Source organism: Zootoca vivipara, chromosome 15 (assembly GCF_963506605.1).
Source record: "Zootoca vivipara chromosome 15, rZooViv1.1, whole genome shotgun sequence".
In the NCBI taxonomy this organism is placed as follows: Eukaryota; Metazoa; Chordata; class Lepidosauria; order Squamata; family Lacertidae; genus Zootoca; species Zootoca vivipara.
The window spans coordinates 719797-745456 of NC_083290.1; the positions used below are offsets into that span (position 1 = coordinate 719797).

The window sequence follows — 25660 nt, forward strand, 5'->3', positions numbered from 1 at the left end:
CTTGAGAGTCCCATGGACTGCAAGAAGATCAAACCTATCCATTCTTAAGGAAATCAGCCCTGAGTGCTCCCTGGAAGGACAGATCGTGAAGCTGAGGCTCCAATACTTTGGCCACCTCATGAGAAGAGAAGAATCCTTGGAAAAGACCCTGATGTTGGGAAAGATGGAGGGCACAAGGAGAAGGGGACGACAGAGGACAAGATGGTTGGACAGTGTTCTCGAAGCTACGAACATGAGTTTGACCAAACTGCGGGAGGCAGTGGAAGACAGGAGTGCCTGGCGTGCTGTGGTCCATGGGGTCACGAAGAGTCGGACACGACTAAACGACTAAACAACAACAACAACAGAATAAGGCTGGGAAAATAATACTCTTGACTGCAGATACCTGAAGAGTTGCTCAGATGGGGCAAACTTGCTTTCTGCTGCTCCAGAGAGTAGGATCCTAACCAAGGGCTTCAGATCACAAGAAAAGAGATTTCCACTCAAGCTTAGGAAGTACGTCCTGAGGGTAAAGGGGTCGTGGGCTCTCCTTCAATGGAGGTTTTTAAGCAGAGGCCAGGTGTCCACCTCTCGGGGATCCTTTAGCTGTGATTCCTGCCTTGCGGGGGGTTGGACTAAATGACCCTTGGGGGTCCCTTCCAGCCCTACAATTTCACGATTCTGTGATCCTGTCCTCTGGTGGGGCGGGCAAAGCCCCCCCCCGAACCCACGATTTGCTGCCGAGGAGCGCATGCTCGCTGAGGCTGATGGGAGTTGTAGGACTGAGTTGAGGAACCACAAGTCAAACTCCCGTCCAATCGCCGCTCCCCACCAACCTCCCAAACTCTCCCTCCCCCCTCCCCCTCCCCAACCCCACACCTGAATTCCTCAGGTGCAATATCATGATGTACCTAAAGAAGCCGAGGACACGACCAAGCATCCCTTCTCTTTGTCTCACCAGGAGGAGAGGCGAGAGGGAAGGAGGGAGGGAGGGAGGAAGATGCGGTTGCCACGGCGACAGGCCCTCCTTTTAGGGGGAGGTGACTTCATTCCCGCGGCGGGGAAGGCGAGGCATCATCGGAGGGGGTGGGCTTGGCAGCAGCCTCTCTGCCGGCAAAGAGCTCTGCATCGCGCATCAGGAGGAGGAACAGCTCAGCTGCCAGGCAAGTGGTACCCAAGATCGCGCCCGACTCCTTCCTTCCTCCAGCCCTGCATCCTCGGCTCTCCATCTCTCTCCATCACTTCTTCTGCCCCGCCCAGACTCACCTTGGCTGCGCCTCGCTGTGCCAGCCTCCTGCCAGCCGGACCCCAGGCTCCCAAGCCCGCCCTGGGCACATCCCCAGATCCGGAGATGCAGCTTTAAGGTGCCTCCCCCTTCCCTGACGCCCCCCCACTCACCCCCCCACCCCGATGGTGCTCCCTCTTCTCGTCTCTGCCTATAGACTGTGCCGCTTAGCCATGTCTGACTCGGAGGCGCTGACGGTCGACTGGTGGGGAGACAGCCCCGGGGCGTCCCAGGAGAGCTCGCCGGGGGCCAGCCCGGCCATCCAAGCGGCCCTCAACAGGATCCTGCCCGACCTGCACCAGGCCATCTCGGCCACCAAGCAAGCGGCCGGCCCCGAGGACCTCCAAAGCGGCTTGGCCGAGATCCTGGCCCTGGTGGAGGAGGCCTGGCTGATGCCCACCGTGGGCAGGGAGGTCGCCAAGGGCCTGTGCAACGCCATTCGCCTGGAGGGGGGCCTGGACTTGCTGCTGTCCTTGCTCCAGACGGCCGACCACGAGACCAAGTGCCAGGCGGGCAAACTCCTGGAGCAGATCCTGGTGGCGGAGAACAGGTGAGCCAGGCAGGGGGACCGGCGGGGAGGGGAGGACCGGCCGAGGCGTCTGCAGGAGGCCAGGGGTGGCGACCTTTCCTTCCAGCTCAAGGGCCACATTCCCTTCATTGCAAGCTTCCAGGAGCCGCATGCCAAGGTGGGAGGGTCCAGAGGCAAAAGGAGGCCAAGCAATGAATGCAGGGGTGTTTTTTGGGGGGGGGGGCACAATGTGCTAGTGATTCCTTAGGTGTGATTCTTGCGTTGCAGAGGGATGGACTTAGATAATGCTTAGGGGGGAGGCACATTCCCTACCAGAGAAGAATGGCGGATTAAGCTGATGCAGAAATGGCAAAACTGACCAGAAGAACTAGGAATCAGGAAGACCAAAATTCCAATAAGGAATGGGGGAAATACATCATTTATTTTTTAAAAAAAAACCATTGTCAACAATTAAAATTATTAGTGGGACTGGAATGGTGCTTGTAGTCAAAAGTTGGACTGTGGTTTTATTGAAGATTTAATAGAAGTGGAGTAACAGAGAAGATGCAGGAGAAAAAGTTAACATAAGGACCCACAAAAGGGAGGAGGGAAGTCAAAGGGACTTTGTTATTTGTTTGCTTTATGATTGCTTATAAACCTGAATGTATATGTATATATGAGAGAGATGATGCTTAGGGGTCCCTTCCAACCGTACAGTTATATTATTCTGCTTCATTGGAGGCTGATAAGCAGAAGTTGGACGGCTGTTTGTAAGAGATTATTTAGCTACGATCCCTGCGCTGCAGGGGTGAGGTTAGATGACCTCTGGGGGTCCCTCCCAGCTCTACCTTTCTATGATTCTATGAGACAGGAAAGGGGAATGGGCATGTTTCCTGCCAGCAAAGAAACTCGAGGGTGTGAAGCAAGGGCCAGACAGGTGTGTGGACTAGGGGGAGGGGGTGTGGTTTTGGATGGAGGGGGCCGCATTTGGCCCCTGGACCTCCGGTTCCCTGTCCTCGGCAATGGGGCAATACCGTGTTTCTCCTAAAATAAGCCATACCCCGAAAATAAGCCATAGTGATGATAGGCAGTTTAACCTTGTAGGTTAAACTGTACCATACTTAATAATAATAATATAAAAAGACATCCCCTGAAAATAAGCCACCGTGTTTTTTTGTTTTTTTGTTTTTTGAGGAAAAATAAATATAAGACGGTGTCTTATTTTTGGAGAAACACGGTATTTGTGTAGGGATGAAGTGACACGCTCACAAAAATTCCTCCTTCCTATACTCCCTTTCCGACAGCCTTTCTTTCCCAAAGGGATTTCCCCACCCGCTTTTAAAAGGTTTGCTTTTCGAGTGTGCAGGAACCCCCAAAAGGAGCCCCCCCCCGTGGGTTCTCTGCATGAGTCCCTGTTCTGGGCATGCCCTTGCCTGAAGGTGCGTGATCGCTGTGTCCCTGCCTCCAGAGAGATCCCCCCCCCCACTCACACCTCTCAATAGCAGAGGTACAGCAGAGGCAGGCTGAGAAGGAAGCGAGGCAGGGCAGGTTTTCGTGCAGAGACACAACAGTGGTTTTATACTGGGGGCTCCCAGGGCCTTCCCGCTCCTGTGACACCACAAATGAAGGCTTGCAAATGGTGCGCTTAGGCAATGCATAGTTAAACTGTGGGACTCGGGAGGACTGGACAAATCCATAGAGAAGGAGAGGACGATCCTGCTTGGCAGGGGGTTGGACTGGATGACCCTTGTGGTCTCTTCCAACTCTATGATTCTATGATCCGTGGCTACCAGCCACAATCGCTCAGCTCTGCCTCCAGTCCCTGGCAGCAGTCCTTCTGAATCCCAGTAGCTGAAAACTGCAGGATGGGAGAAAGGGCTCTTGTGCTCGGATCCTGCCTCCCGGTTCCCCTTTTCGCAATCTGTTTGGCCACTGTGAGAACAGGATGCTGGACTCGATGGGCCATTGGCAGGCTCTTTCTTAGGGAACCTACCCTCAATGGTCTTTCAGGAGTGGCAACATGTAACGTGGGCACATTCAATGCTTTGCTTTCTTTGAAATGGGCCAAGCCAGGCCTGTTGCAAATCCTGCTCACGTTGCTGAGTGGGACCCCGGATTTTGACCCTCCCCCCAAGTCCTGGCCTGACTGGGCTGCTGACTCCTGCCCCCCCCCCCAATTCTGGAGTCATATCAGCAGCAATATCTGCCCTGAGTCATGCCAGGATGACAAACTATTCGTTGTTGATATTCAGTCAACTGTTGTTGTTTAGTCGTTTAGTCGTGTCCGACTCTTCGTGACCCCATGGACCATAGCACGCCAGGCACTCCTGTCTTGCACTGCCTCCCGCAGTTTGGTCAAACTCATGTTCGTAGCTTCGAGAACACTGATTCAGTCAACTAGCTAGGAGAAAAAGCCATCATAGCTCTGGGGCAGAGCAGCGCAGGTGTCTCTAGATAGGGCTAGAGAATAAGACCCCCTTGCCTGGACTCCTGGGGAGCCGCTGCTGCCAGTCTGTGTAGGCAGTACTGAGCTAGGTGGACTACTGGTCTGCAACTGTATATGGAGGCTTTGTACGTTCCTATTTAAAGCAGCGTTTATTTAAATTCGGAACCATGAGGACTAGCATCTTGCTTTATTCTTAGGGAGAAGAAGCTGCTTTGGTAGAACAGACCTTTGCAGCCAGAAGGTCCCATGTTCAACCCTGCAGGGCAGTCTGGGGATTAAATGAGAATTAGGACCCTGGAGAGACCCAGGTTCAAATCCCTACTCGGCCACCATGAAGCTCACTGGGTTTGACCTTGAAACCCAGTTGCTACCTCTCAGCCTAAGCTCAATCACAGGGATGTTGTGGGGATTAAATGAGGACTACCACCTGGGAGATCCGGGTTCAAATCCCCACTTGGCTACGATGCTCAGTATCAATGAAATAAAAACCAAAGTTTGCCAGGATCTGCTTGAGAACAGAACAACCTCGGAACCTGCCCTGGGGCACAATGTCCTTTCTGGAGCCCCACAGGAAGGGCCGAGGCAGCTCTCCCCTCTGCCAGGTGGGCTTTTAAGGGCCCTAATTGGGAAAATGCATTAGCCGAGACCCAGAACGACTTTGGATCCATCGGAGGAGCTTCCTGGCAGGAGGGAGCGGCTCTTGGCCTTTGCATCTCTCCGGATAAACCACACACCTCTCCCCTTCCTACCGCCAGCCTGCCTCGCCAGGGTGGGGATCCAAGGCGGGGGGGGGGGGGTAAGTGGAACCCGCCTTGTTCTGTTCCATGTGGCCAGGACATGCTGTGCTGCTGCTGCTGCGTGCTGATTGCTCGTCACCACTCTGGAGGATGAATCCGGCTGGCAGCTGTGCCAAGATGAGGTGGTCTCCGGAGGCAGAGGGGCCCCGATGGGAGCAGGGCAGAGAAGGAGGGAGCTGGAAGCCACAGGAGGGGAGAGTTGCTCTTGTGCCCAAGCCCTGCTTGCGGGCATCCCATAATAGGCATCTGGTCGGGCACTGTGTGAGAGAACAGGGTGATGGACTAGATGGGCCACTGGCCTGACCCAGCAGGCTCTTCTCATGTGTGTTTAGCCTGGAGAAGAGAAGGCCGAGAGGTGAGACAAGATCCATCTTCAGATATCTCAAGGGTTGTCATGTGGAAGAGGGAACAAGCTTGTTTTCTGTGGCTCCAGGACCTGAATCAATGGCTTCAAGTTACCAAAAAAAAGGAGATTCCAGCTAAAGATTAGGAAGAACTTTCTGAGTGTCAAAGCTGCTGGACAGTGGAACAGACTCCCTTGGAAGGTGGACGGCTCCGCTTCCTTGGAGATTTTAAAACAGATGCTGTCTATCCTCTGCTTAAAAAAACTGAAATGAGGGAGAGACCCCACCTCCCGAGGAAGGGCAAAAGGCAGGCGTCTTTCTAAGGTTTATTTGGGATTTTCTTCTTTGACACTTGAATCCCTTGGTTCTCTGGAGCAGCACAGAACAAGCTTGCTGGATCTTCCACGGCGCAGCGATTCAGGCACCTGAAGATGCAGAATTCAGCAGGGCCAAGAACATATGAAGAAGAGCCTGCTGGAACAGGCCAATGGCCTACCTAGTCCAGCCTCCTGCTCTCACACTTGCCTCTGGGAAGCTGAGCACAAGAACCATAGAATCCTAGAGTTGGAAGAGACCACAAGGGCCATCCAGTCCAACCCCCTGCCAAGCAGGAAACACCATCAAAGCATTCTTGACATATGCCTGTCAAGCCTCTGCTTAAAGACCTCCAAAGAAGGAGACTCCACCACACTCCTTGGCAGCAAATTCCACTGCCAAACAGCTCTTACTGTCAGGAAGTTCTTTCTAATGTTTAGGTGGAATCTTCTTTCTTGTACAGTGGTACCTTGGTTTATGAACACAATTGGTTCCGGAAGTCTGTTCATAAACTGAAGCGTTCATAAACTGAAGCGAACTTTCCCATTGAAAGTAATGGAAAGTGGATTAATCCGTTCCAGACGGGTCCGCAGAGTACTCAACCTGAAGCGTACTTAACCCGAAGCATGGGTGCAATTGGTTCCGGAAGTCTGTTCATAAACTGAAGCATTCATAAACTGAAGCGAACTTTCCCATTGAAAGTAATGGAAAGTGAATTAATCCGTTCCAGGTGGGTCCGTTGTGTTCGTAAACTGAAAATTCATAAACCGAGGTTCCACTGTAGTTTGCATCCATTGCTCCGTGTCCGCTTCTCTGGAGCAGCGGAAAACAACCTTTCTCCCTCCTCTATATGACATCCTTTGATATATTTGAACATGCTATCATATCACCCCTTAACCTTCTCTCCTCCAGACTAAACATACCCAGCTCCCTAAGCCGTTCCCTAAGAGCACTTCTGCTTAAGATTAAGAGTCAAGCGATAAAAGGAGGATGACGAAACTGGGATGAGTTGGATCGGACACCACCTCCTGTTGGGCTGCCTGTGCCCCAACAGCCCCCCCATTGCCACCCCAGGCCCCATTGCCATCTTTCGGAGATCCAGTAGCGCTCTGGATTCCCTGTATTGAACGGGGACCACGTGACCTCTAAGTCCCTCTCTAGCTCTTACAGTTCTGTATAATTTATCTGGAGGCTGCAGACCATGCTCTCCATTTCCTTGAGATAGGCGGCCCATCTGGCAGGGCCAGGTAGGTCCTGAGCGCAGGATCCAGCCTCCTCCAGAGATGGCATGATGGGAACCCTGCCAGGGCCGGCAGTCACTCACAGAGAGAGCACAAGTTTTCCCAGAATGGGGCGCTTCGCTCACTTCCTGGAACAAGCCAGCCTGGCAGAATCTGATGGGTGTGTGTTGGGGGGGGGGGTGCTGTTAAGCCTTGCAAATGCAAAAGCCCTCCTTCCCCCTCTGTTGGGGGGGACACTCCCTGGCCCGCCCCAGCTATGGGTCCAAGCCCCGGCTGAAGCAAAGTCCCTCCTTCCTTCCTCCACCCCCATAGACACCTTCTCCTGCATGGCAGCCACACACACACACACAGTTAACATAGAATATTCTGCACAGGTCCGGTGCTAGGGCTTTTTGCGCCCTAGGCAAAATCACCTTCTGGCGCCCCCCGGCACATGTGTCATGCCCCATGCACAACACTGCTGGCACCCCTGCCATAGGCGGGAGGAGCGCAAGCCAAAAGGAGAGCTCAGCGCCCTCCCGCCTGTGGAGGGGGCGCTGTGAGCTCCTCAGCGGCTGCAGTGAGCGAGCAGCGGCAGCAGCGCCCATAGCTGAAGGCTTCAGCTACGGGCGCTGCTGTCGCCACCGCCCGCTCACTCGCTGCAGCCGCTGAGGAGCTCACACCGTCCCCTCCATAGGCGGGAGGAGCGCGAGTGTGCGCCGTGGGAGGGCGGCGGTGGTGCGGGGGTTTTGCGGGGCAGGCTGGCCAGCGCCCCCTCCATTTACGCGCCCTAGGCAACTGCCTAGTTCTCCTAAATGGATGCACCGGCCCTGATTCTGCAGAGTCAGTGGTATCAGCCCTGGAGTCCAACCTGCATTGCAGAGGGTTGGAATAGATGCCCCTTGCGACCCTCTCCAGCTCTGCACTTCCACGATTCTGTGCTACCTGCCTTAACAAGGAAGGTACCTCTGAGTACTTTTTGAGTGCATAAGGACCTTCTGCATTTTCCAGCAACTGGTATTCAGAAGCATTGCTGCCTCTGACTGTGAAGGCAGAGGACGGCTGGGAGCCACCGATACCTCTCTCCTCCTTCCTGGATTTGTCTAATCCTCCTTTAAAGCCATCTTAGTTGGTGGCCATCCCTGCCTCCTGTGGGAGGGAGTTCCGCTGTTTAACTCTGGGCCATGTGATGAAGGGCCTTCTTTCCACGGCATCCCCGCCCCCCCAGGCTGCTTTCCTGATCCCGTTCTGCCTCCCCGCTCTCTGCCCCCAGGGACCGCGTGGCTCGCATCGGCCTGGGCGTGATCCTGAACCTGTCCAAGGACCGTGAGAGCCTCCCTCTGGCGCGCAGCACCTCGGGGATCCTGGAGCACATGCTCAAGCACTCCGAGGACACCTGCTCACAGCTGATCTCCGACGGCGGCCTGGACGCGCTCCTCTACTGGTGCCGCTGGAGTGACCCCGTGGTCCTGCACCACTGCGCCGCCGCCCTGGCCAACGCGGCCATGCATGGCGGGCCGGCCAACCAGCGGCTGATGGTGGAGAAGAAGGCGGCCGAGTGGCTCTTCCCGCTGGCCTTCTCCAAGGACGGCTGCCTGGTGCAGTTCCACGCCTGCCTGGCTGTGGCCGTCCTGGCCACCAACAAGGAGGTGGAGAAGGAGGTGGAGCACTCGGGGACCCTGGCGCTGGTGGAGCCCTTCGTGGCCACGCTGGACCCGGGGCATTTTGCCCACACCTTGCTGGGCAGCAGCGACAACAGCCAGGGCAGGACGGCCGAGGACCTGCAGCGCTTGGTGCCCCTCCTGGACAGCTCCCGCCCAGAGGCCCAGTGCCTGGCTGCCTTCTACCTGTGCGCAGAGGCCGCCATTAAGGCCCAGCAGAAGAAGATGCAGGTAGCTTGTTTGCATGCAGAGCCATGAGGACTAGCATCTTACTTCCTCTGCTAGTTCAGCGGCAGAGCCCCTGCTTTGCATGCATGCAGAAGGTCCTGGAAGGATCCAATCCATGACTAGAATCTGGGACAGACCAGGGTTCAAATCCCCATTCCACCATGAAGCTCATTGGCAAGCTGGTTGCTCCCTCTCGGGCTAAGCTACCTTGCAGGGTTGTTGTGAGGGCCAAATGGGGAGGAAGAGGAACTTATGTGGGCCACCAACGCACAAACTGAATGAATGCTTGGCTTTGCTCAGATTTTCACAGAGATCGGGGCCATCCAGAGCTTGAAGAGGATTGTCTGCTACTCCCCGGACGGCACCACCTCCTCGCTTGCCAAGAGGGCGCTCCGCACGATGGGCGAGGAGGTGCCCCGGCGCCTGCTGCCCGCTGTGCCCAACTGGAAGCCCCTGGAGGTTCAGAAGTGGCTGCAGCAGATCGGCTTTGTCAAATACTGCCCCAATTTCCTGGTAGGGCTTGCAATGGGGCGGTTGTTGTGTGGGGAATGGGGGTCGGGGCTCCTGGAGAGAGGAGAGAGCCCCTGAGGAGACTGCATGTGTCTGTGGGGTTCACAGTTCAGTCCCCACACAGGCCTCCCCCAAAAGCTGCCTCCCTAGCCCACCCCTGGCTCTTGCAGACCCCTCCTAAGAACATAGAGCTTACACTCACCTTTTCTACCAAACACCACAACCGTTTTCCATAGTGGAGTCCCTCCATGGATCATGTTGGTTTCTCTCCCCTTGCTCACACCTTTGGACGTGAAACTTACCCCACCCTTCCTCTCCCCCCAGGAGCACCAGGTGGATGGCGACCTGCTTCTGAGGATGACGGAGGAGGATTTGCGAGTGGACCTCAAGATGACCTCCAGCATCACACGCAAGCGGTAAGGATCTCTCGGCATCCGAGGAGGAGGAGCTCCTGCGCCGAGAAGCGGGGTTGAGCTGGATGATCTCTGAGGGTCCCCTCCAGATCAAAAACAGCAGCTGTGCTATTGCTCACCAAGTACAGCAGGGCTATCAATCTGCTCCTGTTTGCCATAAAACTCCAACATTTTTTTTAAAGCACATGCCACATTTGCAGGAAATTCAGCTATGCAAAAGGGTTTCGAGCACCTGGAGGGCTGGCCAGTTCCCCCTCCACGCTGAACAACACCCCCCAAAAAAGCAGCGTGCCTCTGCTCCAACCTGGCAGGAGGTGTCCCCCCCCTGCAGCCCTACTGAGCCGCCCCCCTCCTTCCCCCAGGTTTTTCCGGGAGCTGACAGAGCTCAAGACCTACGCCAGCTACTCCACCTGCGACCGCAGCAACCTGGCCGACTGGCTGGGCTCCGTGGACCCCAAATTCCGCCAGTACACTTACAACCTGGTCACCAGTGGCATTGACCGCAACTTCCTCCACCGGGTGACGGAGCAGCAGCTGGAGGAGGACTGCCAGGTCCACACGGGATTCCACCGTGTCCGCATCCTCTCGGCGGCCCGAGGTAACCTCTCCCCCCCTGCTCTGCGGACCCCCCAACCCCCGGGAAGGACACCCTGAGGGTCAGAGCTGTTTGGCAGTGGGACGGCCTCGCTCGCAAGGCGGTGTGCTCTTCTTCACTGGAGGTCTTAAAACGGGGCTGAGCTGGATGACCCCTGGGTGTCCCTCCCAACTCTACAGTATGATTCCATGATAATAATATAATAATAGTTTTTTATTTATACCCCGCCCATCTGGCTGGGTTTCCCCAGCCACTCTGGGCGGCTTCCAACAGAAAAATAAAACATTAAAAGCCTCCCTGAACAGGGCTGCCTTCAGATGTCTTCTAAAAGTCTGGTAGTTGTTTTCCTCTTTGACATCTGTTGGGAGGGCGTTCCACAGGGCAGGTGCCACCACCGAGAAGGCCCTCTGCCTAGTTCCCTGCAACTTGGCTTCTCGCAACGAGGGAACCGCCAGAAGGCCCTCGGCAGTGGGTCGCTGTGTCCGGGCAGAGCGATGGGGGTGGAGACGCTCCTTCAGGTATCCTGGACCGAGGCCATTTAGGGCTTTAAAGGTCAGCACCAACACTTTGAATTGTGCTCGGAAACGTACTGGGAGCCAATGCAGGTCTTTCAAGACCATGAAACAACTTGCTGTTGGAAGGGAGGGAACCCATGGATCTAAGGTGGGGAATCTTTTCCACACTGAGAGTCCACATGCCCAGTGTGTGCAGGACCAGTTTCTACTCCCGCTAGCATAAGGACATTAGATTGTGGCTGCTGGATCAGGCCAATGGCCCATCTAGTCCAGCCTCCTGTTCTCACAGTGGCCAGCCAGATGCCCCCGTGGGAAGCCTTGGCTCAGGGATTCTTTTGCTTTGCAGGGGGTTGGACTAGATGACTTTTGGGGTCCCTATGGATCAACCAAGGCCTTCTCTCCTGCCAAAGCTCATGCAAAGGCGGTCAGCAGCATACATGTCTGAGGCTTTGTGCCAGGGACCCTGGGCATGGAGTCCAGCCTCCCATGGCTGGGAGCTCTCTCTCCTCCGGAAGAAAGAGTGGGAAAGGGAGCGGGTGCAAATGCTTCGAAATTTCTTGGAGAGAAGCCACGGCACCACATCGCCTGGGCCTGCTATGAAACTCTTGGGAAGGGTCCCATGGCCACCCACCCCTTTCCTGTCTCCTCCCAGAGATGCTCCATTCGCCTCTGCCCTGCAGCAGCGGAAAGTCCGCCTTGGAGGGGACAGACGTCTTCATCAGCTACCGGAGAGCCACTGGGGCGCAGCTGGCCAGGTGGGCAGGGGAATGCCAGGGAGCAGCAGCGCGGACCATTCACACGTATGGGCATGTCAAAGAGAAAAGCCTTCCTTTTTTCTTTCTGTAAAGAGCCAACTGTGTGATGTAGCAGCAGAAAAGGCGAATGCAATTCTCTGCTGCATCAACAGAAGTCCAGTGTCCAGAGCAAGGGAAATAGGACCAGGATATGACCACTCTATCCTGGCTTGGGCACCTGGAATACTATGAGGAATAACTTTCTGGCAATAAGAGCTTTTTGATAGCGGAACAGACACCCTCATAAGGTGGTGGACTTTCATTGGAGGTTTTTAAAGAGAGCTTGGGTTGGGTTGGCCTGGATGACCCTTGGGGGTCCCTTCTGTCTCTATGATTCTATCAATTGCTTCTAATCTCTCAACCTCTCTGTGCAAGGAAGCAGGGGTTGGCCCACGGCGGCTCTCCCCAACCCAATGTCATCCAGAGGGTGTTGGACTCCAACTCCCAGCAACCCCAGGTTGGCCGATGTTCAGGGTTGATGGGAGTTGTAGTCCATGCGATCTCTGAAAGGTTGGTCCGAAAAGGTCGGCAGGATCTCTGACAAGCTGGGCTCAGAGCAAGGCTTGCAGTCCTCATTGGCCAGAAACATGTACCGGTAAGGGCACCATGAGACAGTGTAGAATTAACCTGCGGAACTCACTGCAACCACACTTTGCGCTACTGTTAGCAGCAGTAGTAGATTTTTACATGTTGCATTTCTACAGGAGACCTGCGTTCTCTGGTGGGGGCGTAGGGAGAATAAAATGCACCCATTAAGACCTAAAAATAGGACGGTGAAATGGATCTAATTATCCTTAGCGTTGATATTGTAAGACTTTCGATGCGTTCAGAGCACTGGCTTATTAATTATGCATTTATTGTTCCGCTTTCTGAACAATTGCAGTCTCCCATAATGGCTCATGTTAAGTAAAGATGGGGAAGGGCTGAGAAACCACAAGCACACACCAGGGGGGAGGGAGGGGGAGAGGAGGGCGTACGGACGTTATTTCCTTTACAACAGCCCACTAAGGTAGGCCGGCAGCAGCTGTGGGAGGGTGTGCAGTTTGGACTGAGGTTGCAGCCGGAGGGGAAAGGGGGTTCTCCAACCCTTTCCCTTTATGCCATCGCCCTAAATCTCTCCTCTCTCCGGAGACTCAATCGGAAAGAGCCCAATTCTGGGTGCCTGGGTCAAACCACCCTTCCTTTCCTGCACCCCCCGCCCCGTTTTCGCTCCCCCAGTCTCCTGAAGGTCCACCTGCAACTGCACGGATTCAGCGTCTTCATCGACGTGGAGAAGCTGGAGGCCGGGAAGTTCGAGGACAAGCTGATTCAGAGCGTGATGAGCGCCCGGAACTTCGTGATGCTGCTTTCGCGCAACGCCCTCGATAAGTGCGTGGGGGACACTGAATGCAAGGATTGGGTGCATAAGGTGAGAGGGCTTCACCCTGCCAGGGATCATAGCGTCTCTGTGTTTGGGGAGATAGGGAAGAAATTCAGAGAATCCTAGAAGGGTTGGACGGGGACCCCCAAGGCAGGGGTCTCCTTGGGGCTCCTGCCATCTTCCATAATAATAATAATAATAATAATAATAATAATAATAATAATAATAATAATAATATATTATATATACCCTGCCCATCTGGCTGGGTTTCCCCAGCCACTCTGGGCGGCTTCCAACAGAAAATAAAACACAGTAATCTATTAAACATTAAAAGCCTCCCTGAACAGAGCTGCCTTCAGATGTCTTCTAAAAGTCTGGTAGTTGTTTTCCTCTTTGACATCTGTTGGGAGGGCGTTCCACAGGGCAGGCGCCACCACCGAGAAGGCCCTCTGCCTAGTTCCCTGCAACTTTGCTTCTCGCAGCGAGGGAACCGCCAGAAGGCCCTCGGTGCTGGACCTCAGTGTCCGGGAAGAATGATGGAGGTGGAGACGCTCCTTCAGGTATACTGGACCGAGGCCATTTAGGGCTTTAAAGGTCAGCACCATCCTTTGGACACGACCAAACCAGCATAGATATCACTGAGACAGGAGTGCAAACAGGCCGGGAATGTTTGCTCGAGAGGGCACATCTTTTGGGGAGACTTTGTCCTGCCACATTATGCCCAAATTCTTCCTGATACAATGTACATGGAAGCCAGCAGGACGAGAGGAAGGGAGATCACATTGGACAAGCTCACCCCTCCCTAAGCAAGATTTTCCTCCTCTCTTTATAAATGCTTCACAGGAAATTGTCACAGCCCTGAGTAGCGGGAAGAACATTGTCCCGATCACGGACCACTTCGAATGGCCGGATCCAAAGACCCTCCCTGAGGACATGAGAGCCATCCTGAAGTTCAACGGGATCAAGTGAGGAGTGTCCCTGGGGATAAGGCGGGCAGAGGGGGCAACACAGCCAGCTACTTTGCGGGAGAGAGGGGGGGTGCATCTGGGGAAACTCCGGGGAGACAAGGCTGAATCCGAAAGGGTTTGAAACCAATTGAATGCTAATAGCTTCAGGTGCAAAAGACGCTTTGAAGCACCAGGCTTGAAGTTGCACCCTTTCCCCTGCCCCTTTCCAAATCGGTGCTCCAGTTCATGCAGGGGGGAAATGGGGACCCCTGGGAAACTCAAGAGCTGCAGATTTCCCATGGCCCCTTCCACACCAAGTACCGCATGGCTTGGTTCAGCTTAGGGGTCCTCAGCAGGGGTCCCTCAGACCTTGTGGGGGCCGGACTATATATTTTTTTTGGGTGGGGGAATGGACGAGGGATGATGAGCAGCGTGCGAAAGGGCTCCGGAGAGGGGCTGCTTACAAAGCCCAGCCCCCTTCCTCCTCTAGGCAGGGCAGGGAGAAGCCAGGAGGAGGGAGGGAGGGAGGGAGGAGCCCTGTGGTTCAGCTGTTTCATTTCCACTTCCCTTGCAGATGGTCCCACGAATACCAAGACGCCACCATTGAGAAGATCATCCGCTTCCTGCAGGGCCGCTCCTCCCGGGATTCCTCCGCTGGCTCGGAAAACAGCCTGGACTGTGGGGCCCCTCAAAACTAGGGAGCTGGAAGGTGCTTCCCCCCAACGGAGCGGGCGGTGGGGCGGAGTGGGAAGAAGAGGGGGACCCTTTGCTTCTGTCCCCAAGTCTGCACTGGCCTAGAGAGTGGCCTCACCCCACTGCTGCAGCCCCTCCCCCCCAGCTTTTGCAGGCTCAGCCACTGCTGCTGCGTCAGTGCCCCCTGCTGGCTGCCTTTGGGATACGCCAATTAGGTTATGCAAAACTCCGGAAGACAGTTGGAGCAGCAAACTTTCTCCCTTGCTAGTGGCCTTTCACCAGAGGCTCTTAACTCTTTGTGTGCCTGGGTAAGATTTTTGGTTTCTCAACAAATTCGGTTATTACTTGGCTGTGGGGAAAGTAGTCGGGAAGGTGGCCTTTGTAGCCTTTATCTTGTATTAATTAAAGTATTTATCAGATTCTAGGCTCCAGAAGCTTCTTTAGGTGTCTGCTCATCTGTTTTTTAAAGCTAAGGAAATGGTAAGAGGTTTAGGAAATGACTGCATTTCAAACCCCTTCATAAACCCTCTAGAGATTGGAAGGAGCGGCAAAGTGGCCAAGTTCAGGGACGTTTAAACACAAAAGAGATTCCAAAGAGCTCCGAAACGGAGTGGATGGGTGGTAAAATGGCAAATGCAATTCAATGCAAACAAGTGTTAAATGATGCTGGGTCAAAAAAGTCTTAATTTCATGTACCTGCTCATGGGGACCTGAATTGCAGGTGGCAGACCAGCAGTGAGACCTTGCGCTCCTAAGAGACAGCTCAGTGAGGCTGACCGAGTGACAATGCACATCCCAGGCAAGGGATGGTTAGGAAAGGAACTGAGAACAAAACGGCCAGGATCATGAGGTCGTTATAGAAATCTATCGTGCGGCCACGTTTGGAGAACTGTGTGTAGTCCTCAAAAAGGAGATGTTCAGAAAAGGGAAGCCAAAACAGCCAAGGAGGTGGAAGAACGACTCCCAGCGTGAAGAAAGTCCGCAGCATTGGGGATGTGAGAAAGAGGCGCCATGGTAGAAGTTCATAAGGTTATGTGTGGCGTGGAGAAAGAACAGGGCTGCTCACTACTCCTGGAAGGGACCCCCAAGGCTCATCTAGTCCAACCCCCTGCAATGCAGGAATCGCATTTGACCTGTTGAAAAAAAACCCGGTGTGCCTCAGGAGTAGCAGCAGAACACAGCCCCTTATTCTTCCTTGGCTTATCTATCTATCTATCTATCTATCTATCTATCTATCTATCTATCTATCATCTATCTATCTATCATCTATCTATCTATCTATCTATCTATCTATCTATCTATCTATCTATCTATCTATCATCATTATTATTATCTATCTATCTATATCTATCTATCTATCTATCTATCTATCTATCTATCTATCTATCTATCTTTTTTGCTTTCCTGGCTGGACTGCTCTCAGCCGCCGTCCCATCACCCAGCCTTTCCTGCCCGTGCCAGGCTCGTGGCCTCTCCTCTGTGGCCCCGGAGTGGCGTGGAGTTTGCAGAGTCAGGAGGAAACGTGAGCGGAGCTGGAAGGGAGCGTCAATTATACAGGCGCCCAAGTGAGCCGTTCCCCTGAATTATGGGTGCCTTTCAGTTGGAGGGTTGGAGGGAAGAGGGGGAGGAGGGGGAGACAGGGAACCAAGTGCCGAAGGAAGGTCTCCCCTCGGTCACCACCCAGTTCCCCCACACAGGGCCTTGGTCTTTATGACCCCCAATGATTGCAATTTGCACCCCTGCCAGTCAATTTTAAGGACCAGATTCACAGGTCACTTGGAAGCTGCCTCTATACCGAGCCAGACTACTGGGTTTGCCTGCACTGACTGGCAGCAGCGGCTCTGCAAGGGCATCCTTGAGAGCTAGTGTGGTGTAGTGGTTAAGAGTGGTAGACTCGTAATCTGGGGAACCGGGTTCGAGTCTCCGCTCCTCTACATGCAGCTGCTGGGTGACCTTGGGCTAGTCACACTTCTCTGAAGTTTCTCAGCCCTACTCACCTCACTAAGAATAAGAATAAGAATAATTTATTTATACCCCGCCCATCTGGCTGGGTTTCCCCAGGCACTCTGGGCGGCTTCCAATAGAAATATTAAAATACAATAATTTATTAAGCATTAAAAGCCTTCAGATGTCCTCTAAAAGTCTGGTAGTTGTTTTCCTCTTTGACATCTGTTGGGAGGGCGTTCCACAGGGTAGGTGCCACTACTGAGAAGGCCCTCTGCCTAGTTCCCTGTAATTTGGCATCTTGCAACGAGGGAACCGCCAGAAGGCCCTTGGCACTGGACCTCAGTGTCCAGGCAGAACGATGGAGGTAGAGACGCTCCTTCAGGTATACTGGACCGAGGCTGTTTAGTGCAGGCATCCCCAAGCTGCGGCCCTCCAGATGTTTTGGCCTACAACTCTCATGATCCCTAGCTAAGAGGACCAGTAGTCAGGGATGGTGGGAATTGTAGTCCAAAACATCTGGAGGGCCGAAGTTTGGGGGTGCCTGGTTTAGGGCTTTAAAGGTCAGCACCAACACTGAATTGGAAATTTACTGGGAGCCAATGTAGGTCTTTCAAGACCGGTGTTATGTGGTCTCGGCGGTCGCTCCCAGTCCCCAGTCTAGCTGCCGCATTCTGGTTTAATTGTAGTTTCTGGGTCACCTTCAAAGGTGGCCCCACATAGAGCGCACTGCAGTAGTCCAAGCAAGAGATAACCAGAGCATGCACCACTCTGGCGAGACAGTCCGTGGGCAGGGAGGGTCTCATCCTGCGTACCAGACCCAGCTGCCCTGGATACAGAATTAACCTGCACCTCCATGGACAGCTGTGAGTCCAAGCAGAGTGTTTGTTGTGGGAGAGGATGGGAAAGGAGAATGTTAGCCGCTTTGAGACTCCTTCGGGGAGGGATAAAGCGGGATATCAAATCCAAACTCTTCTTCATCACCGTCCTGCATGCAAACGGGCTGGAAATCACAGGAGGGAAAAGGGCGCTTAGGTTCTGCACTGTGAGAACGGGACGCTGGACTCAGTGGGCCCCTTTGGGCCCGATCCAGCAGCCTCTTCTGATGTTCCTGAATTGCCAGCTCTCCCTTCTTATCTGTTCTCTGTGCAGAAGGACAGGCGGAGGAGTGGGAAAACCCTCCCTCCCTCCCACGCCAGGCCCACCCCCAGGCCGAGATGCATCTCCAAGGCCGCTCTTTAGGGCCCCAGTTGGCACACCTCAGAGTACCAACGTGCCACAAAAGGGCAAAGAGAGGAGCGAGCATCTTATCAGCACACACCTCCAACTTTATTGTGACATGTCCTTTGATGCACACCCTCGTCGAGGTGTGTCCGGGAGCCGTCTGCAACCAGCAATTTCCCCTTGAAGTAAGAATGGGGAAGCAAACTTGAGGAGTGGGGGGGGGACCACCTCCCTTGGCACAGGAGAGCTAGCTGTCATCGAGAGATGGGCCGTCTCCCCCTTGGCACCCAAGCCCGTCCTAGAAGCCTGCTCTCTTGGGATGAACTCGCTGTCTCTGTTTCCTGGAGACTTGCGACAGACTGGGCTGGAAAGAGCGGCAGCTGCCCCACTAGAAAAGGAAAATACTCCCCACTGCTGGGGTGGGTGATACCCCAGAACGGGGACGGAAGAAGAGATTCATGGGAGAGAAGAGGGGGCTTTCTTTGCGGTCTCCCCTAAAAGCCAATGTGAATGGCACACACAAAGTCGTCCCCCCCCCCGCCACTCCCCTGGCTACGATTCCTCCTCCCTGCTCCACAGATCTGAAGAAAGGTTCTAGTCCTCATGACACACCCAATCCAGTGGCACAGAAATCACAGCATGTCTCAGGTGAAAGTCAGCTGGTCATTGTTCCGCCTCCTGCAGCGGACCAGGCATGTCGGCAAAGTGGCTGTAGTCGGGTTTCGAGTCCTGGATTTCAATCCAGCTGGGGGAGGGAGGGAGAGAGAGAGCGAGAGAGAGAAAAGGGGCAGAGTTAAGGACCTCCGAGGAATGGAGCCGATAGAGCCCAGGGTGTGCTGCAGCTGCACAAAAGGCAAATGCAATGCCAGGCGTCATTAGGAAAAGAAAAATTAAATTAAATGCAGCCATGATACAACTGCATTTGGAATACTGTGTACAGTTCTGTTCACCTCAAAAAGGGCATTGCAGAGAGGGAAAACGTTTCAGAAAAGGGCAACCCAAATGGATCAAGGGGGGGGTGGTGGAAGAAAAATTGTGTCGTTTGGGACTCTTTAGTTTAAATGGCAACATTAGAGGTGTTTATAAAATTCTGCAAGTGAATAGAGAAGACTGTCCCTCCCTCTCTCCTAACACTGGAACTAGTGGTGATCCCACGAAACTGATTGATGGAAGATTTAGGCAGAGTTAGACTGCGGAACTCCCTTCCACAGGAGACAGGGATGGCCACCAACTTGGGTGGCTTTTAAAGAAGATTAGGCAAGTTGGAGGAGAGGGCTCTGGAGGGCTCCTAGCCAGGAGGCTCGGCTCTGCTTCCATGGTTGGAGGTGACAGCCATGCTTCTGAATCCCAGTTGCTGGAAACCGCAAGAGGGAAGAGTTGCTCTTGGGCTCGGATCCTGCTGGTGGGTTTCCCATTGGGGCATCTGGTTGGCCTCCGTGAGAACAGGAGGCTGGACTAGATGGGCCCCTTTGCCTGAACGAGCCAGGCTATCCTTACACAGGCTATCCTTACACACTATCCATTTCTTCCTATATAAATAACAACTAAATGCTGTCGTCACACTGCAGTTTGAGTAGCTGCCACTAGGGCTCCCTTTGGCCTGACTCAGCTGCAGCCAGGCTCCTCTTATGGGGTTTGAGGTGACCTTGCGATGCAGGAAGCCAGGGTGGTCAAGATGGAGAGAGGAGGACTTACCCGATGATGGCGGCTGGAACGAGGAGGATGACGGCCCCAAAGAGGAAGGGGAATCCTTTCATGAAGGAGAGGCTGGCTGGGTAAAGGGAATTGAAGACCCCCGTGGCCACCAGCGAGCAGAGGCCTTCCACGCAGGCCACGGCAGCAAAGAGAGCCCCTGGAGGGGAGAGCGGAGAGCTGAGGCACGCATGGGGCATGCCCCCAATGCCCCAACCCCAAATGGTGGGTGTTTTCATACAATCATAGAGATGGAAGGTGTACCCAAAGGTCCTCTAGTCCAACCCCTGCAATGCAGAAATTGCAGCTCAATTTCCTGACCTGACCTCTCCAGTCAACGAGAGACCATCTTATAAAGGAGTCTGCTCTTCCCAGGGTGCTGGGAACTGTAGTTCTGTGACGTCCAGACCTTCCTAGCTGGGGATCTGAACTTGCTCTTTGTCCCCAGCAACACACACACATAGGGAGCCTACCCAGGAGGGGTGTTTGGGAGAGAGGTGAGGTCCTCAAGCCTGTTGGGGAAGCGACTCCCACCAACCACCCAAAAAATGTCTGAAACTCACGTTGTGCTTCTCCAGTAAATGCACAACCCCTGATTCTTGCAGCTCGTTCCAGCACCATTATTTCTGGATTCTGCCACGAGGACTAGAAACTTTTGAGTTTGTTTTTAGTCCTTAGGGTAGCAGTGGGAAGCTTTGGCCCTCCAAATATGACTGAACTACAATTCCCATCAGTCCTAGCTGTCAGCCATGTTTGCCCCAATGCATTGTGGGTCAGGTGATTTGGCTGTGGATCCCCGAACCCTTGCTTTGCTTACCTTGCTCCTTCTTGTCAACCAGCCTGGATAACTTGGAGCGGATCACAGGCGTGACCGTCATGGAGAGGAAAAGGAGGCCGTATCCTGTCGGGGGAAGGAGGAGAAAGAAAACGAAGAGACCCACTGAAATGACTTCGGTTTGGGGCAAACTTAAGTGTCCTTGGATGTCCACCAACTGGCAACCAGAGGCCTTGACTGTCTCTGACAGTTAGTGCTCTCTAGGAATCTAGATAGACTGCCTCTGGGCCTGGAGGTTCCACAAGAGCATCATAAGAGCCTGCTGGATCAGGCCCAAGGGGCTCTGTTGGTAGGGTAGGAGGAGATGTTTAATCTCAGAGTCATGGGTTCAAGTCCCACATTGGGCAAAAATATTCCTGCATTGCAGGGAGCTAGATGAAACCTTGCGTTCCCTCCCCACTCTACAATTCTGCGATTCTAGCACGGCATCCTGTGCCCATAGGGAAGGCCACTCAGGTCCTGCTTGTGATCTCCTCGCTTGCGCTTCCCACCCACCAGGGCTCACAGAATCTTATAATCATCCGAGGTGGAGGAGCACCCAGGGGTCATCTAGTCCCACCCCCGCAGTGCAGGAATTCAGAGGCACGCTGCCTCTCGACACTGAGGGTACGTAGCACAGAACGAAATGGATCAGGCCAGTGGCCCCTCTAGCCCAACACCCTGTCCCCACAGTGGCCAACCATATGCCCCCACAGGAATCCCACAAGCAGGACCCGAGGGCAACAGTTCTTCAGTTCTGCACCGTCTATTCAGGGGTAGACTGCCCCTGAGCATGGAGGTTCTGTTCCCACAGTAGGCCTCCAAGCGGAGAGCCCGGTAGCAGGATCAGGCCAGGGACCCATCTGGCCCAGCATTCTACACAGATGCTTGGGAGATGGTGGACTCCCATTCCCTGGAGGTTTCTAAGCAGAGGCTTGGTGTCCATCTGCCGGGGGACTCTTTAGCTTTGACCCTTGCGCGGCTGGGGGGTTGGGCTAGATGGCCGCCAGGTGTCCCTTCCGACTCTCCAACCCTCAAGCAACGCCTCCTCTCCCAGGAGCAGCTCACCTGTGAACATCAGGGGTGTGGTGCTCGCCAGGGCGATCGTCCCCAGGCCCAGGACGTTGGACAGCAGGCCGACTTCGGCCACCCAGCCGTCCTCGAGGCAGGTCTGCAGCAGGCGCAGCCCCAACAAGCTGGCAAGGTAGGCCAGGTAGTGAGCGGCCGAGCCGTAGCCGATCAGCTCCGAGCCCCAGCAGAGCGGGGTGCTCAGCTCGTACAGCACCAGCAGGTCCGAGGCCCCAAAATGCACGGTGACCACCAGGAAGAAGGCGAGGGAGTACAGGAGCAGCTTGTGCCACTCCCAGCCCCGGGCGCCAGGCACATAGAGGCGGAGGACGGAGGCGTAATGTTGGAGGGTGAAGAGCCCCGCGGGCCGTCCGGGCTGCTCCACCGATTCCCGCAGGCAGACGGCGGCATAGAGAGCGGCGGCGAGGCTAGCCGAGAGGGCCAGCCAGAAGGGAGCCACGTAGCCTTGGGCATGGCGCCACTGCCCGCCCACGATGCTGGCTCCCATTCCCGCCAGGCCCAGGCAGGCCTCCAGGATGGCCACGCGGAAAGTGCGCCCTCGCCGGTCGCTGACATCGGCCGCGTAGGCGAAGGAGGCAGCCAGGATGAGGTTGTAGTCGCCCGAGAGGCCGGCCAGGATGCGGCCCAGCAGGAGCCAGGCCACGGGGAGCCGGAGGGACATCACGGCCAGGAAGATGGCCGCCTGCAGAGCCATGCCCAGCGAGGGGAGGACGAGGGCCGGGCGGCGCCCTCTGGAGTCGCTCCAGGGGCCGAGCAGCGTGACGGAGAAGAGGCCCACCAGGAAGCCGGACAGGTTGAGGTAGAGGTTCCAGTGGGCCACCAGGGTCTCCAGTTCCTGAGAGAGAAAGAGGGGGGGGAGGCAGAGGGCTGTGAGGCAGGAGGAGGGCTGGACTACTGCAAGGCGCTCTTCACAGGGCTGCCCTTGGGCTTGGCTTGGAAGCTACAGCTGGCCGCGGCCAGATTGCTGGCAGGAGGGCAAGAACAAGGGTTGCCCTTGTGAAGGAGCTGCGCCGGCTGCCCACCTGTATTCGAGGGTCTTGCGTTAATCAACAAGGCCCCGAGCTACTTGGGTCTACAATTCCTAAGGGATCGCCTGAACCCTTCTATCCCAGCTCGCTCACTGAGATCACCCGTGGTGCGGCTCACTTGACAACAATGAGAAACCAAGCCTCTCAGGTCATGGACCCGGTCCTGTGGAACTCCCTGGCACTGGAGATGCAGCGGGCACCTACTAAAAACTTTTCTATTCTGCCTGGTCTAGGCAGGCCACGAAGAACACAAGGGTTGGCTGGTGTTTGCTTTTAATTCTTTGTTTGCTTTTAACTCGGTTTCAAATTTTTATGATTTTATTGAACGGTTTTATGCTTTTACATTGTTGTAAACCGCTGTGATATGTTTTTATGGTACCGCAGTATATACCGTACATATCTATTATAAATAAATAACTTGGAGCTGGGAATGTCCCCTGCCTGAAACCCCGCAGAGCTGCTGCCAGTCAGTGTAGGCAATACTGAGCTGGGAGTCCAGAGGGTCTGACTTGGTATATATGTCTGCTATCTCTTAGGGACACCATCAAGGCCGATGCTGTGGTGTTGTTGTTGTTGTCTGTTGTTTTTAAAATTTGTCTACTGCCCCTCATTCATAGATCTCAGGTCGCTTCACAGCATTAAAATCCAAGATAAAAAACACAAAGTACATATTAAAGCAAGAACGAAAAAAGCCACAAACCAATAACCCTGTGCTATCTTTTATACCCACAAACATTCTTCTTCGTTTTCTTTTAAAAACGGTATGTGGTTTCAATTCCATTCATATTTAAAAACTTTCCTATGTTTCCAGCTTTCCCCTACTTTATCGGTGTTTCTGCTTTGGTTTTTATCGGTAAGCCACCTCCAGTCCCAATCTGGGGCAAAAGGTGGGAGATAAATAAACGCAGCAACAACTACAACAGCCCCCCCCCCAGCCTGAAACCCAGAGGAGAACGGCTGCCAGTCTGTGCCTGCAGTCCAGATCCTGATGGAGCAAGAACGTGACTGGCTCTAAGACACCTTCCCGGGCTGCCTGGTCAGGTGAGCTTCCCCGTTCAGGCGCAGTCTACCCCAGCCAAGCCCCGTTGCCGCGACGCACCTCCTCCTGCTTGGCGGAGCCGCTCCCGTTGGCGCATCCTCCTCCTCCTCCCTGCCGGGCGGCGCTGCTGCCGTTCCCGGAGCCGAGGCGCTCCCACAGGTACTGGGTGCAGAGGGGGCCCTGCAAGCCCATGGCCAGCGTGGCCAGCAGCAGCACCGGCTCCACGGCCCGCGGGCGCGCGCACCCGGCCCGGCGCGCCCGATCCTCCGTCTCCGTCTCCGCCTCCGCCTGGTCCCCGGGCTGCCCCGCCGGGGGTCCCGCCGGGGGTCCCGCCGCCTGCTCGGCCATGGCGGCGGCGGCGGTAGCAGCGACCAAGGGGCGGAGCGGCCACCAGCTCCGCCCGGCCCGACGCGGCGGGGATGGGCGGGCCATGGCCGGGTCGGCAGCCGGGAGGAGAGAAGGAAGGAGGCGGCCGCCGGGGCGCGGAGGGAGGAAGGAAGGAGAGAGAAGCGCCGCGCGCGGCTCTCGCGGACCTGCCGTGACGTCACGGCAAGACGGCGGCGTGCAGAGAGCCATTGCAGCCTGGGAAACTGGGAAGAATCTTGCCCGCGTGCTTGGCTTCCTCTCTCCTCGATTAATAGGGACTACTAGGCATAGCTGCCCTGTTGTCTTTGTCCATGGAGTTTTCTTGGCAGGGTTACTGGAGTGGCTTGCCAGTTCCTTCTCCAGGTGGATCACGTTTAGTCAAAACTCTCCACTATGACCTGTCCATCTTGGGTGGCCCTGCATGGCATAGCTCATAGCTTCTCTGAGTTATTCAAGCCCCTTCGCCACGACAAGGCATTGATCCCTGCTTATTTAACTTATATGCAGAATTCATCATGCGAAAGGCTGGACTAGATGATTCCCAAGCCAGAATTAAGATTGCCGGAAGAAATATCAACAACCTCAGATATGCAGATGACACAACCTTGATGGCAGAAAGTGAGGAGGAATTAAAGAACCTTTTAATGAGGGTGAAAGAGGAGAGCGCAAAATATGGTCTGATGCTCAACATAAAAAAAACCAAGATCATGGCCACTGGTCCCATCACCTCCTGGCAAATAGAAGGGGAAGAAATGGAGGCAGTGAGAGATTTCACCTTCTTGGGCTCCTTGATCACTGCAGATGGTGACAGCAGTTCGAAATTAAAAGACGCCTGCTTCTTGGGAGAAAAGCAATGACAAACCTAGACAGCATCTTAAAAAGCAGAGACATCACCTTGCCGACAAAGGTCTGTATAGTTAAAGCTATGGTTTTCCCAGTAGTGATGTATGGAAGTGAGAGCTGGACCATAAAGAAGGCTGATCGCCGAAGAATGGATGCTTTTGAATTATGGTGCTGGAGGAGACTCTTGAGAGTCCCATGGACTGCAAGACGATCAAACCTATCAATTCTGAAGGAAATCAGCCCTGAGTGCTCCCTGGAAGGACAGATCGTGAAGCTGAGGCTCCAATACTTTGGCCACCTCATGAGAAGAGAAGAATCTTTGGAAAAGACCCTGATGTTGGGAAAGATTGAGGGCACTAGGAGAAGGGGACGACAGAGGACAAGATGGTTGGACAGTGTTCTCGAAGCTACGAACATGAGTTTGACCAAACTGCGGGAGGCAGTGCAAGACAGGAGTGTCTGGCGTGCTATGGTCCATGGGGTCACGAAGAGTCGGACACGACTAAACGACTAAACAACAACAACAACAGGCATAGCTGCCAAGTTATCCCTTTTTTAAAGGGATTTTCCCTTATGCTGAATAGGCTTCCTCGCGAGAAAAGGGAAAACTTGGCAGCTATGCTTCTAGGCACTTGGCTGCGTTGCTTTCCTTCGAAAGAATGAAAGCTGGATCTTTCATGGAGACGGGCAAACATACCCTCCTCTGGATCAGGCCCTAGGGGCCCTTCTAGTGCAGCCTTCTGTTCTCACAGTGGCCAAGGGGAAACTCTGTGAGCAGGATCCGAGCGCAAGAGCCCTCTCTTCCGATGCGCCTTACAAATAATGGCCAATAGCCCTTGAATGGCAAGATCAACATCCCAAAATGGTTTTCGACCACAGTGATTTTCACCGCTCGACAACTTCAAGAAAAATGCAGAGAGCAAAACCAACCCCTTGATAGGGGAAAAATCCTGGGGTGCAGATTTACTCCCCTGCCCAGCTCGTCGGGGTGCAACTTCCCTCGGATCTCTC

General features: G+C 54.5%; 2 protein-coding genes across 2 annotated transcripts; one reads left to right on the forward strand and one right to left on the reverse strand.

The window, feature by feature from the left end:
* Positions 1-1389: 1389 nt before the first annotated feature.
* SARM1 (sterile alpha and TIR motif containing 1) lies at positions 1390-15329 on the forward strand. Its single transcript, XM_035139328.2, has 9 exons — positions 1390-1814; positions 8168-8786; positions 9084-9296; positions 9618-9709; positions 10069-10304; positions 11469-11571; positions 12829-13018; positions 13814-13935; positions 14492-15329. Exons 1-9 carry the CDS (start codon positions 1390-1392, stop codon positions 14613-14615), a joined length of 2124 nt encoding a protein of 707 aa, XP_034995219.1. The 3' UTR covers positions 14616-15329.
* A 628-nt stretch (positions 15330-15957) lies between these two features.
* Positions 15958-23872, reverse strand: SLC46A1 (solute carrier family 46 member 1). Its single transcript, XM_035139944.2, has 5 exons — positions 23501-23872; positions 21353-22208; positions 20288-20371; positions 19474-19630; positions 15958-18523 (listed from the first exon to the last, which is right to left on the reverse strand). The coding sequence occupies exons 1-5, from the start codon at positions 23870-23872 to the stop codon at positions 18442-18444; spliced, it is 1551 nt and encodes a 516-aa protein (XP_034995835.2). The 3' UTR covers positions 15958-18441.
* Between the last annotated feature and the right edge of the window lie 1788 nt (positions 23873-25660).